The sequence below is a fragment of the Larimichthys crocea genome, chromosome XXI (assembly GCF_000972845.2).
Source record: "Larimichthys crocea isolate SSNF chromosome XXI, L_crocea_2.0, whole genome shotgun sequence".
Classification (NCBI taxonomy): Eukaryota; Metazoa; Chordata; class Actinopteri; family Sciaenidae; genus Larimichthys; species Larimichthys crocea.
Window position 1 is genome coordinate 16,009,811 of NC_040031.1, and position 14,526 is coordinate 16,024,336.

At 42.9% G+C, this 14,526-nt stretch overlaps 1 protein-coding gene across 2 annotated transcripts; it reads left to right on the forward strand.

Moving 5' to 3' along the window:
• The first annotated feature begins 12,224 nt into the window (after positions 1 to 12,224).
• snapc5 (small nuclear RNA activating complex, polypeptide 5) lies at positions 12,225 to 14,349 on the forward strand. 2 transcript variants are annotated; one of them, XM_027272802.1, is made up of 5 exons: positions 12,225 to 12,399; positions 12,531 to 12,625; positions 12,718 to 12,845; positions 12,926 to 13,006; positions 13,736 to 14,349. In XM_027272802.1, exons 3-5 carry the CDS (start codon positions 12,756 to 12,758, stop codon positions 13,922 to 13,924), a joined length of 360 nt encoding a protein of 119 aa, XP_027128603.1. In that variant the 5' UTR covers positions 12,225 to 12,399; positions 12,531 to 12,625; positions 12,718 to 12,755; the 3' UTR covers positions 13,925 to 14,349. The 2 variants fall into 2 exon arrangements, with proteins under 2 accessions (XP_027128603.1, XP_010733420.1); XM_010735118.3 differs by lacking the exon at positions 12,531 to 12,625 and having other exon boundaries at positions 12,226 to 12,399.
• The last annotated feature ends 177 nt before the right edge of the window (positions 14,350 to 14,526 follow it).

The following is a 14,526-nucleotide window of genomic DNA, read 5'->3' on the forward strand; positions in this document are numbered from 1 at the left end:
GCTCTTTCACCAAGTTGTAGTAAAACAATGAGGTGCTTCAGCCCTGAAGACCAGTGATCATCAAACTGCCACCAATTAGAGCATTACGAGAAGTCATTTATTTTGCCTATGTTAAATAAGGTGCTAAACTCCATGAACCATTCCCTCATACCCCTGCTGAAATTTCATCCAGAGCAGTCGTGGCCCCACAGAGAAAGAGGGATATTGAGGGGCTAGGTGAGACAAGGGCTCTGGAGACCAGGCTCACTGAAGTAGACCCTACCAGTGCAGGGTCAGCCTGAGAAAAAAAAACATCATTCCTCCCCTCCTCTCTTCACAGCCTGAATGGAGGACTTGGTACTACAAATTGATTGCTCACAACAGAAAAAGTCTGCATGCTCAGAACGCTCAGTCATGTAGGGTCTACCGGAGCGTGGGGGGTTGGAGGTGGTGACTGACGCCATCCCTCTTTTTCAGCCTATGACCTAATGCAGGTAAAGGGTGAGGCTTGGTACTAGACTGCTACCCTCTCTTCAGCCCCACACCCAAATCCCCCCCATTTAGGTATTTGCTGAACCTCCTGCATTGAAACCACTGCCTGTACAGAAACATATTGGGTGTTGGGCAGCGCACAAGTTTCCATGCATGTTAGGCAATGAAAGGAGAGCTCAATACGCTTCAGCCTCCCCAATTCCACAGCTATTCCTAAAAGTGTTTTGAAAAACTAAAACAGCAAGAATAAGCAGACCTTCGTGTTATCTAAGTCAGTAGATACAATTTTCAATTTACACCGTAGCAGAAAAAAGAAAGTGTTTCTTTCATAAATCAACATTTAGAAACAGAAACTGCCATGCACAAAAACAAGAGGAAGCCGCGTTGGAAAGATGAACTCTGCAGCACACACAGGGTAGGAAACGGTGTGTTTGCATGGTGTCTCATCTGAGAGCTGTTTCCAGGTGCTGCTCGAGTGGTTTATCTGATTTAGGCCCCTGAGGATTGTCAGCTAACACCTAAGTTGTCATGGGTTTACCCAGCTCAAATTAATACATCACCCATCACAGTCAACACCTTGAACCACATGTGTGACGCACCAGCATGAAGATAGATTGACCCGCTTTGGTAAATCACATGAACAGTGAAAAGCAATATGAGGAAGTGCCGTGGTTTATGAAATATCATGCAACAGTGTCCATCCCTTCTTTTGAAGAGTCTTGCAAACAGAACATTTAAGAAATAAAATCTTTTGACTGCTAAAATATCAAGACATGCTCTGTATCTATTGCAATCATTTACAGACTACACACTACAAAGGGTTCATCCCTTCTGATGAACAGCACCCTCTGCTGTTTAGCCTCTGAACTATCCATCTATCCACTTCCTGAGCAGCACGCACTGTGTGAGAACAAATTTTCAGCTCACAGTGCTACAACACATAGAAAGAATATGAAAATTTGACATTTGCACCGAGCAGCTGAACTTTGGGGAAAAGTCATCCTGCAGAAAATGCAACTGTGTAACAAAACAAATCAATAAAAAAAGAACAGACTATATGTGGAAGCTGAGGAAGCGCAACCTGCCAAAGATGGTGTACTTTTACACTGCCATCATTGTCATCATTATTACCATCTGGTATGCTGCTGCCACTGCCAAGGACAAGGGCAGACTGCAGCATATTATTCCTTCTGCCGAGAATATGATCGACTGCAATCATCTATGACCTGTACGCCTGAGGGCCCTAGAGACGTACAGGTCATGGAAGGATGCAAGATTGTGGCTGGACCCTACCACCCGAGAGCACAGGCCCAGGGCCACCACTGATACCGACTCTTATACCCACTACCCACCCTGTCACCCACCCTCTACACATTAATGTTACATGAATATCATACATCTCTCTTGCACAATGCAAATCCTTTGAACGTAAGACTACGAGCTTGGACAATATCTTGGTCATACTGGATATGTTGTCTTTTAATATTAGTACATTTTCTCTTTTTGTTGTCTTCAGAATAGTTATTCATATGTTATTATTAATTTGTGCTACTTTTTCTTATACAATGTTTATTGTTATGCACCAATACATCAAGAAGAAATTTTTTGGAGATGAAAATCTACTTGGCAATAAACCTAATTCTGATTCTGACATAAGCCTAATATGGTAAAAGATATGCTTTTCTCTAAGCTCTTCCCAAATAACACAAAAATGTTTTTAATCTTGTCTCCATAAACAAAAAAGAAATACTGCTTACATTTTGACCTCCACTCCATTAATCAGGTTTCTTGGGAAAATCACAAAAACACCCAGAGAATACAGTTAGCCTATTCTTTTAATGTTGGTCAAAAAGTCTTATAAAGTACCAAATGAGTCATGCAGAGTGCAATACTGTATCATTATGAAGAAATCTTAATAACTTCAACATTCAAGTCCAAGAGCAGAAATCATTGGAAAACTGACCACTGGAAATCCTTCTGACAGCCAAACTTTCTCTCTTACAAGCCAGAAAAGACACATTACAGACACCACATGATGTATGAATGAAAAATAAAAATGCAATGGCAAATGTATTCAATAATGGCACGGATGACCTCTTTACTTAAATCTGTCATTTCAATGTAATTCAGTCTATATTATTTTTGTAAGAATTGCTTACAAGAAAGACAGATGATTAGGCATAATTCCCTGCAATCAAGAATGGTGGTCTTATATCGTTAGTCAATCCCAAACTGGGGGAAGAGGATATTTTATCCAGCGGCTCTGCACAGGCCTCCAACAATAACACCGCCCCACTGAAAGGAAATTCCTCCACCTCCTCTGCTCTCGGCTGGAACACACAGCTCTCTTAATCCAGCTCTGGTAATGAGGTCATTTCACAATATAATTTTATACTGTCTTTTTTTCATTTGTACAAATTAAAGTCTGCCATTTGCCAGTCACAGGACCATAACTTTGGGGTTGATATTTATCGTTATTAAGATACTCCTTACTAAACTTTAAATTATTACATTTATAATCTGATGAAAGAGTATATTTCTGTATGAAAATCTTCGATCATTCAGTACTGTTTCTGCAGCTAAGATCAGAGGCCTTCAGTGTGTTGGGAGTGGAGGGAGAGGAGGTGGTGAGGCAGTAATGGAACAGACAGAGATGTTGTTGAGAGCTATGCCCTGCCAAAACTAACTCTGATCACTGCTCTGAAACCATCTGATCGCAGGAGCAGCCAGTCTGGCCTTAAGTGGAGGTGACAGTGTGTCTAGGAGACACGTTACAAGTCAGAGGAAATTGGAGATAAACAGATAAAAGAATGCAATCTCTGCTGGAAGTAGCAAGGCACAGGGGGCAGGAAATAAACCTGTATTTAAGCTGATTACCCGAGCAGAGTCCCAGCCCCTTTCAGCAGCTCTGTATAGCCCCGGCCTCACCACTACCAACGTTGTTAATTAGAGATCTGCTAAGGGGAAAAAAGGCAGCCTTGTCAGACTTGCAGGAGTGTTAGTGATGGCTGGCTGGAGGGGGACATGCAGGGCTCTTAATTGGGTCTGTATGCTGTATCGGTGGCTGGCTGGAGCGCTGGTGATGATTGCTGTGAGCAGGTGGCCGTGGTGGCAGCTCCATGCAGGCCGTCCCAGGCCAGCCTGTCTGTTCTTGTCAGGACCTGGAACACTGAGCAGACAGCTCCTGAGCCCTGCACTCATTACGCCAAGTTGCCCACCCTGTTGCCTAGCAACGCCCTCACAGCCCCTCCACAACACTTCCTCCATTGGTCCCACAATGTAACCCACAGTCGTGGAGGACTACTTCGACACAGTCCAGCCCTGGGAAAAAGATGAATGCACTGCTAATTTTCAGTGTTTAAATACATGTAGTATACTGAGCCAGCTGAAATGCATTAACGTTTCCTGTTACAACGTACACCAAATAGTATTATGTCAGTGCAAAACAATGAAAGCTGCAAAACTACTCTGATTCATCACTGTCTTCCCAAAAGTATGTTCTATATGAAACCAGCTTAACTTTATTACATTAGCTGCGACAACAGAAAAATGACACGGAGGACTTAATCAGAGAATCAGTATCCACTTTCCTTTATCCAATGTCTGTGTGTCTCAATTTTAATCAGGCCTCATGTCTCAGACATGCCACAGCTGGTCATACATGACATTTGCGATTACAATCTGCCTACTAACAGCACTTCAAAACCTTGAGCGCACGAATGCAGACATGTGCAAGCTTTCACACACGCACAGGAGTAGTTAAGATCTTGGAAGCATTCTTCCTAAATATGCTGCTGACTTTTTCTGGCAATAATCTCCATTTGCATCAGAGTGTAGCAAAAGTAGGAGTGGGGAGGGGGCAACTTCATGCAAATACTGCTTGTGACTTCAACTGCAGTCCAACTGGACCAAGAGACATTCTAGAAATCAGGGTTCAAATGTCTATATTCTTCTTCCAAACAGTCCTGGTGCCGATGTGAAAGTTATTGGCATAATAAGAATCTTATAAAATTTTGAGTGATACAACAGCCTGAGGCAAACTTTACAGGGAAAACTCTTTGCATGGGGGCAGAACATTTTGTGATGCAGTATTTTTGTTCTCTCTGCGTTACCAAATGTCATCAGTTCATTGGGGAAATCTGTGTCCCAAGAGGAACTCGCGTTTCTTTTGCTGCGGTTAGATTACTTTGGACGGTAGTCAGCCAGCGTTTCATGATTCAATGGAATTTTGATGCACGCTACAAATGAAGTGTAAAAGAATCAATCATGTCAGGGTTTGACTGGACGGACTTTGGAGAAGGGCATGTGGAACAGTGCCTGAGCTGGAAAATGACAGGAAACAGTAGAATGACATCAGTTATGGCACAGTGCGAGGCCTGTTTAATGAAATGGAGAAATCAATGGGCTTCTATAACGCCTTTTAAAACATTGAGCACACCTCGAGACTCCGGTTGTGAATTAAAAAAGGACATATTTCATGCAACCACAGAAGAAATCGGAGCAGAATTGGAATCCAATCAAAACCAACATCACCCCCTAATATGCAGTGACTAATCTGGCAGTAATAGATGTTATTTTCACTTCTCTCTTCTCAAAGGGTTATGGCTCGAAACTAAAAACGAAACCAACTTCTTTTGTGCTGTGACTAGGATATGTATTATTCAAGTTGATTTAATCCAGTCATCGGTCCATTAAATGACACAGAGTCCCCACAGTCCTGTCCGTGTTCTGAGTGCAGGCTGTCCGGTGTAGAAAAAGGTCAATATTAAATCATAGCCCCACCCTGAAGGCTCTCTCTAACATAACAATCCACACCAGGACTTGTCCACATTCTGTGGTGCTGCTCCAGTTACTGAAGCCGTAGAGAGGGGAAAACTCTCAGCCCTAGACCCACTTCACTGTGCCAAGAAGCCCACAGCATGTGGAAGCTGAAAACCCAAAGGGCGATCATTTGTCACGGGCAGTTCGCACGTCTGGAATGTCTCAGTTTGTGCACTCAGAATATCAGACAAGATGGGTGGTGTTCCTAGAGATCAGGGCCGCTCTCATGTCGGACGATCAAAGTGAGCGGGACTGGCGCTACAACGTTCACACGCAGCTGTGTCTTCCCTGGGGTTGCACTTGGGCTGCGGGTGCTAGACCTCGCTGTGGAAGTTCCTGTAAATAAATGGTTTTGTCACTGTGTTCACACATTCCTCCAACCAATAGGCCTCGCTCTTCCTAACGCCTACATTAGCATAGACTGCCATCCTCACAGCTGACTGCTGACATCACCACCTTCACAAGGACTTCATGGAGGGAATAAAATGATGCAAGCAACATCACATTGTCATTTAGGTAACATCCGCTCAAGTACACATTTTACAACTTTTAAAGGAGCAATATGAAATTTGACGAGATACATTTTTATACTTTCGTGTCACTGGTTATTTTCCCATGCTTGCAGCCATGAATCAGGCTATAGTGTAATGCTCGTGGTTAATTGCGTACCTTCTATTATAAGAAAAGCTTGTTTTTGCAACTGATCAGCGCAGATTGTTATTAGAAGTGTTTGACAACATGACCCTACAGAGAAATAAAGAGGGAGGAGAGGTGAGATGACCTGTTGCAGCAAGGCGACAGTGGAAACGTGACTATAGTAATGCACTGACCAGGAATAGTTTGTTGTTTTGGACTACAGAAAATGTAGCTTCGTTATATTTCAGATGTTACAGAGAGAGTAAGACAGGCAACAAGGTGAGGAGCATGAACTAACCTAAGCTAACTGTCTTCTAACTAACAAAGAGTTGTGAGAATGATTCAATGAATGCTCTTTTATTTTGTTTCTTTAAACATCACTATAGCCATGGGGAATCTGTTCGAGCCACTGTATGCCTGAGGTGGCAAAATATGAGCAAGGACACTTAGTTAATGAGCGTTTAGGAAATCAGGAGGAGAGGCAGGAGTGCAGTACCTGTGCTATGGTTTTTCCATGAGGAATGCGAGGAATGCCCAAACCTCTGTAGTCAATATTTGCTTTAGATGAAATGATAAGGACAGCTCAGTCTCTCACCAACTACAACTGGGAAGCCGGCCAAAAAATCGAAGCCCAAAGGAACATATACTAACCAGCTAAAAGTTGGACTTGCATCATCTTTAGAACATGACACAAAGTGTCACATAGACAATTGATTTCAATGTGACCTAGCCAATGCTCTATCGTGATAATATGGGAATAATCTGACCTTTTATTGTCATTTGACCTTTGTCCTTGGCATCAGCGCCTCAGACTTCACTTTTCCCAGTGCTATACTAAGCGATATTTTACAACCCTGTCATTTTTCACTCTTTTTGGGTTGTGGTGAATAAGGTCAAAAGGATTTGTTTATTTTCACCTTTCTCCAAAACATCTTTCACCACATTTTGTGGCCAGGCGGTCGGATATTTGAGATTGAAAAGGCTCACTAGAGGAGAAAAATGAGACTTCAGACTTGCTAATAATGAATCATTATGAAAAGGAAAAAAAGCGACAGCAGAAAAGGAAAACACAGTGGATTTCCTTCTGGCTGGTCTGACATTACAGGGATGTTTAACTTAGGGTACCGAGGGAGGTGAACTCTACACACCAATAGAGCCGGCCCAGGAGAGCGAGCGAGTGAGCAACAAAGAGAGAGAGAGGGAGAGGAAGAGGGAAATGTAATTAATCAAACCACAGTCAGTGGGTCTGGTCTGGTGGAGGTGTTCTTGAGTTCTTGGTTTGTTTGTCGATCTTAAGAGAAAGGCTAGTGGAACAGGAATGCTGCGTATGGGTGGTCAATTAGTTTACAAATTTCAGCTGGGACAGAGGCATTCTCCCTCAGCCCCGGCCCCAAACTCCCTCTCCTGCCATCCCTGACCAAACCACATCATATCAGGGCCCAAAACCTCATACCGTGATCTGAGGCATTCCCCGGGCTGCAACATAAAGACGCTCACTCGATTTAGCCCGACCTAAATCAACAGCCTTTTGCTGCGGTTACCATGGATTGCTTTACATCCACGATCTGCCAGCACTTTTAGCCCCTTTTTTCACTTTTCCATGCGTCCGACGTACTTCTGAGAACCAGACCTCCACCGCTCTGTCACTCTGCTTTTTCACTTCCCCGGGATCACAACATGTTGCACATCCTTTCCAATTTTACTGAATGTGCTTAGACCTCTCTGGACAGATCAGCTTAACTATGAAAGCCAAATAAAAGCCACATAAGCAGAATGAAATCAAATCTGAACATGGAATAAATATGCTTTCCTGAGCTTGTCACGGATAGGGCACAGAACCAACAGTGTGTCCTGGTACGTAAAGTGCTTCAGATAATAAAATGCTCACGGCAACAATGATCAGGTTTTCCAGTTGGACGTGGGAGTAACGCTTGGCTTTTACTAAACTCGCATGACAAATGGGGAAAGCATCATAACTGCTGTGGGCACCCAGCTATAGGCTTACACACACATACATACAAGTGTTGATAGACAAAAACCACACGGTGGATCATACCCGACTGCTGCGGTTAAAATGGTGATTAACAGTGTTATCAATCATCATCTGTGATGCAATGACAGCGTGGCCACTGGGATTAAGCAGCTGACTGATTTAGTGTGAAAGGTTTCGATGTACAAAGAGGGATGGTAAACTGGGCCGTTACTCTACATCTTCACTTATATGTAGATGACATAATATAAAATATGAACATAGAAATCCATCTTCTTGCACTGTACACTGCATGTAAGGGAACGAGTTTCTACAGACATATTTCCTACCATAAGAATGGATCTATAAATATATATATCATCATTATTATTATTCACAGCCAAAGCATGCGTCCATACCTTTCTGGCTGTGTGCGTGCGGAACATTGTGTTGATTACAATGAATGAACTCTAATACGTTTGTCCTACTGTGTGTGCGTGCCAATTTGCACGACTATGTGTGTGTGGGAGTCCAGGACAGGAAATGAAAAGGTTGAGGTAGTTCCTTGGAAACAAAGGCTCCTCCACATCTCTACATCTCCACATGAGTCCTTTCCTTTCATAAGCGCCCGAGACTCCTGTCCACATCACTGTAACGCTTAAGAGGGAACATCCTGGAGCTGCCAACCCCCCTCCTTTCCCTTCTCCTTCTATAGATGGCTTGACCTATAGTGCATCACGGTCATGTAAAATATTAGCTAGCGATGTTCAGCTCTGGCACACACAAAGCAATTTTCAGAGTCCTGTTAGACCCGAGTGCCTTGTTCCTGAACCCGGAGACAAAGGACAAGCCCTGCTGGCCCTGATCTGGTTTTCCTCAGCTGTGATTGCAAGAGAGCCCATGATTCCCCACGATTCCCCGGTGACTCACAGACCCCATCAATTCCACAAACCCTTCACTGATGTTTCACAATCTTATCTCTCTGGGCCTCACCTTACAATCCGTATCATCATCTTTCCTCCCACTCTCCTTCATCTTTCCAAGATATTTCTGTTTTAACTGCCACAATTGAAAATTGAGTCATAACGGTACTGTTCAAAGGTCACCCCCCCTCCTCTCTCTCTCTCTCTCGCTCTCTCTCTCTCTTTTCCTGGCCCCCTTTCCTCCCTTTTTGGAGGCCCCCTCGTCCAACACGCCCAGCACTGCATTCCACAGGCGGTGGGAGCACCTTCAAACGCTGCACAAGCATAGCAGACCACCACTCGCAGCAGCACGCAGGGTGACTGAGCCCTGGCCTCAGCTGCCACCAGGCCTCAGCACCAGGCTCAAGCCCTGCCAAGGAGAGTTTGATTGGGTAGAAATTGCAATGTAGCAGCAACACAGTCTGTGTGATGACAAGGGAAAAGCAACTGTGGCTCTCAAGGAGCAGAGTGATAACTGTAGAGTATTAGCCACCTTCGAGCTGCTGAAACCAGCTCCGAGTAAAACCCTCATGCCACAGTGGGGCCTCTCATGTCTGTGCTGGGAGTAGCTAGCAGCTGCGATAGTGGGGTGCAGGCCTCGGAGCACCTTTTCGTCTGACCCCCAAATCCTTAAGGTTTCTAGTACACTGACACGCAGCTCCGATTTCACCCTCCCAAGGCTCCCTATGTGCTTGGCTCTCAAAACAATAATGTTCTTGTACATGGTCGCATACCAAAAGACGGCATATGTACAATGCTGTAACGAACAACCAATTAATCCATTAGTTGACCGACACAAATTTAACGGATTCCGATCTTGGCTATTTCCTTCACGTCACCCCCCTGGAGGAAGTGAAACAAGAGGCATCAAAAACATCACGGCGTGACTTAATCCACTGCTAAATCATGATTTGTATTGTTGTATTGTGTTTCGGGAATGTGATTTAAAACAGGCAAACAAGTTCCAGTTCACCTCTTAATGTGGTGTACAATATTTGTCGAACGGTCATGATTAAAAGGGCCAGAACAGAGACGCTGTTTTCGTTTTTTAATGCGATCATTCTGGCAAAATGAATTGTAATATAAAATAGATATATTGTCACACGTCTGCTTGCAGTGTAGGTTAGAAAAACAAGAGTTCAGAGAGGTATGAACAGGAATACTTGATATCAAACCCGTACCGTAAAGACATGGACACCTCTAGGTGAACTAATTACCATTAAGATATCTGTGTGCATACAAAGAAGCAGGCAGATTCCACACACGCTGATAAAACATAAAGTAAAGTAGTTTATTTACAGGGTATTTAGAGAAAAAGCAATTCTATAATCAGTGATGCGTCTGTATCTATTCGCGTCACCATATTCCCAATGATCCTGACAAGGCATTACAGTTGAAATGACCGTCGAGCACACACCAGTAGTTCGCATCTGGTGTAGGAAATTTGAGGAACCTACAACAGTTCTGTTTTCATGTGTGCGAACAGAGACAGGTATGTCTCTCCTCTTGGCTAGGCTCCATTGTTGGTCTCCAGTCGTGCCTGTGTGCTGTGATTATCAATGCACACATCTGGATGGACTTAGTCAAGGAATCCTATAAAGAACCTAATGGGCTCTTCTAACATTTTTTTTTTTTTTTTGAAGACTGATTAAGAGCCGTTTCAGATCTTGTTCACATCAATGAGTTCCATCTGTGATCTCTCTCTCTCTCTCTCTCTGAGATTATCTACGTTACTTTGCTCCCTTTCAACGTGATGAGAGATTCAGGGGGGAGAGTTGTATGTTTTGTAGGTAATGTGCTGCTGGATATTTTCTTATGGGGGCAAGACAGATACTTGAATAAACATGGATTGGGCTGCTCCATCACTGTCCAAAACTGTGTTTTTGTACCACCTACATGCAAATGCTTAAGAACAAGAAACCTTCAACAACTCTAGAGTCACTCACAAAAGAAACTTTTGGAGTCACACCAGCATGAAGGGCAAATTTACACCTTGTATATGAGCTCTGTTACATCCAGCTTACAGTCGTCGCTTAGAAAGGTTTGTTTGCCTTCTCATAGTGGTGACCCTCGTGTTTTATGAGGGAGACTAACACCATGAACTACATTTGTTACAAATTAGGCTTCCTAGTGCCGTAAAGTTGGCACCTGCCACTTCAAACCTTTCTTTGGAGGATGCGAGATAATCGGCTAGAAACAAACAGGTTGAATTAAAACGCGTTAATTAGCGAGGCTGGTTAAAGTTAACTCATGTCTGCCTGGTCAAAATGATAACATGGTTAACTTTAAAGAGCTTTAAAGACATTTAAAAACCACTGCTGGGTTTTCTTACCTGTTACTTTTCAAACTGTCTAACCGTCAACCTGAAGCGGAAGGAGCCGTTACCGCTGTTCGACCACGAGATGTCGCCACACACCAGGTTCTGCCACCACATGAGGTGCCTTCAGGTGCTTCTCATAATGTCGGATTTCTTGGCTTTCAAGGATAGATATGTGAGTTTTGCATTGTTTTAATATATAGACTGTAAACCAGGGGTGCCCAAACTGTTCCACAAAGGGCCAGTGTGGCTGCAGGTTTTCCTTCCAACCAAACAGCAGCTCACCAGACTTGACTCATTTAATCAACTGATCTCAGTCTTCAGAGAGTTGATTGGTCAAACTGTGTGCTCTTGGTTGGTTGGAAGGAAAACCTGCAGCCACACCGGCCCTTTGTGGAACAGTTTGGGCACCCCTGGGCCAGTGCCACCGAGGAAAAGACAGGAGGCAGAGCTGGAGGTAGCAGAGATGAAGATGCTGAGGTTCTCTTTGGGAGTGACCAGGATGGATAGGATCAGGAATGAGTACATCAGAGGGACAGCACATGTTTGAGGTTTTGGAGATAAAGTCAGAGAGGCCAGACTGAGATGGTTCGGACATGTCCAGAGGAGAGATAGTGAGTACTGGTAGAAGGATGCTGAGTTTTGAACTGACAGACAGGAGGGCTAGAGGAAGACCAAAGAGGAGGTTTATGGATGCAGTGAAAGAGGACATGAAGGTAGTTGGTGTGAGAGAAGAGGATGCAGAAGACAGGGTTAGATGGAGGCAACTGATTCGCTGTGGCGACCCCTGCAGGGGTGCTCAGGTTTTCCTTCCAACCAACCAAGAGCACACAGTTTGACCAATCAACTCTCTGAAGACTGAGATCAGTTGATTAAATGAGTCAAGTCTGGTGTGCTGCTGTTTGGTTGGAAGGAAAACCTGCAGCCACACTGGCCTTTTGTGAAACAGTTTGGGCACCCCTGCCTGAAGGGAAAAGCCGAAAGGAGAAGAAGAAGAAGAAGAAGTTTGTGCCCGAAACTAGGATTTCCGACAGCCCGTGAAGACACACTACGCCCGGATATGACCGCATGAGCACGGAACCCAAACTTTAGCTCGTAGCTGTGCTTGTAGCACAACAGCTAAGCTCTCGGTATTGAACATAAACGCGGTGGGAAGCACGCTGTCTTGTGTAACACCGGCTTCGACGTTGACATGGAGCTGTAGACAGGATTTATAAACAGAGGTAATAGCCACAGACTGGGTTTTACTCTCATTACTGTCATTATAGGGGAACCGCTGCTTAGCCAGACTGTTTTTCCGTAGCTAGCAGTAACAAAACAATCAGTTTATTTATGTTTTTCTCTGACACTGCAGTGAAATTAAGGCCGATCTGTTCTCAACTAGATGTAATAAATGCATTTCAGTACCGTGATATGAAATACTTCATGTTTGGCCGACCACAGAGTCAGGTAGTTGATTAAATTAATCAAGATGTTGTGTGTGTTGTTGTTGCCATCTTTGTACTCTAACATAAAGTCTGCTAACCACCTTTCACTTTCAGTTTTGAGGAATGGTCTGACTGCAGCAGTCCCAGTAAAGATGCACAGCCGTCTGCAGGAGTTGAAGAAGGAAGAGGAGACTCTCCTCAAAATCAAAGTCATGCTACAGGAACAGCTGAACAGACTGAAGGTGCGTGAGAGAGTTCAGAGTACTGTTTGGGGTTTGTAGTGCCTGTGCTTGATAGATTGTGTGTTTGCTCTGCGTTTCAGTTTGAAGAAGGGGCCTTAAAATCTATCATTAATGCTCAAACAGAAGAAGGAGCCTCACAACGGGCATCACCAGAAACTGAGGTAAGTCACAAATAAATGGCAAATACTCAGAGGTCACATTTATATTAAGTCATATTAAGATATTTTCAATAAACATGGCCAAGTAATCGTATCTGTATAACAGAAATGTTGGCCTGTTATTACAGGCTGGACTATTTTTTGTTTTCATTACTTAATTTTACTCAGAAACATTTGAAATCTTTTCTTTGTGTGAACTGCATAAAGTTAAAAAAATTTTTTTTTTAAAAAAAATATAGATATATAATTTATTACGTGTTTACTACAATGAACATCTTTTACTCTCTTTAGATATTTTATAAATGGTTTTATTTGGATTACAGTAATATTTACTTTATTTTTAAAATGATTTATTAAGTGTTATTAATGTTATTAAATGTCTGCTTGTGTTGCTGAACAACCCCTTAAACTTTTACTACTTATAAACCTTAAACAAGTTTGAAGACCCACAGTGACGTACTAGTGCATGATCAAACCAAGTGCCAACCAATTTTAGGCTTTTTGGCTTAAGAGTTTTTTGGGTTCTTTATAATGTAAAATCGTAGTAAGATAAAAACAAAATAATTTTACCAAAGTGTGAAGAGATTGTGTGTCTCCAGCTCATCATTCACTCAAATGTCAAATGTCTCCTGTCCTTTACCTGCTTTAAAAATGCTGCATAGAACACTCAGTTTGTGCTTTTGTGGTCATAATGTACGCTTGTATGTTTATTATTTGTTTTCATTGTTTCAGATTCACATTAACTTAGACGATGAGAGCGAGATCAATCGAACCAAACTGCTACTGAACGCTGCTGTAGATTATGACATGGAGGAAGAGGAGGAAGAGGAAGAAGATGATGAGGAAGACGAAGAGGACGAGGAGGAAGATGACAATGACCTTGAGTTGTTGCCTGAGGAGGACGAGGATGACGATTACTGACATTCTCAGTGTTTCATGGGGCTTCGATATTTGCACCACTGAAGAAGAACCATATGTAAACGGACATCTGTTCATCTGTTCACCTGTTTTGTACTATCGCTTAGGGAGTTTAATTTATTTGGATGGAGTGGGTAACAGTTACAGTGATGTGTGTGTGTGGTGCGAACAGTATCCTCACTGCCTGATTTAAGGCATGTCATCCAGATTTCAAATTGTTAGAATTCATGTGTCAAATGTTGTGAGCGATGTCTCACTGAAATGCAGTAAGACAGTGTTATTAGGTGCTTATAGCTGACTAGACATTGTGCATTGCATTGATGAGCATTAGCATTAAAATGTATGGCTGGGCCATATAAGAAGATAGAGTGTATTCAATATGTAAGAAATAATAATCGTAAGCACAAAATAAAATGTTTTGCATAGGGTTCACTTGACTGATTTTTGCACTGCACACTTCCTACTTTCCAACATACAGCAGTGTTTTTTGCACATGTAATTCATGTTTATTTCTGGACAATAAGAATCCCCTTTCAGATATTCAATTAAAAGTAATACATATGTAAAATTGTCCTAACCTGACCCAGGCAAAATGGGTAATGCAG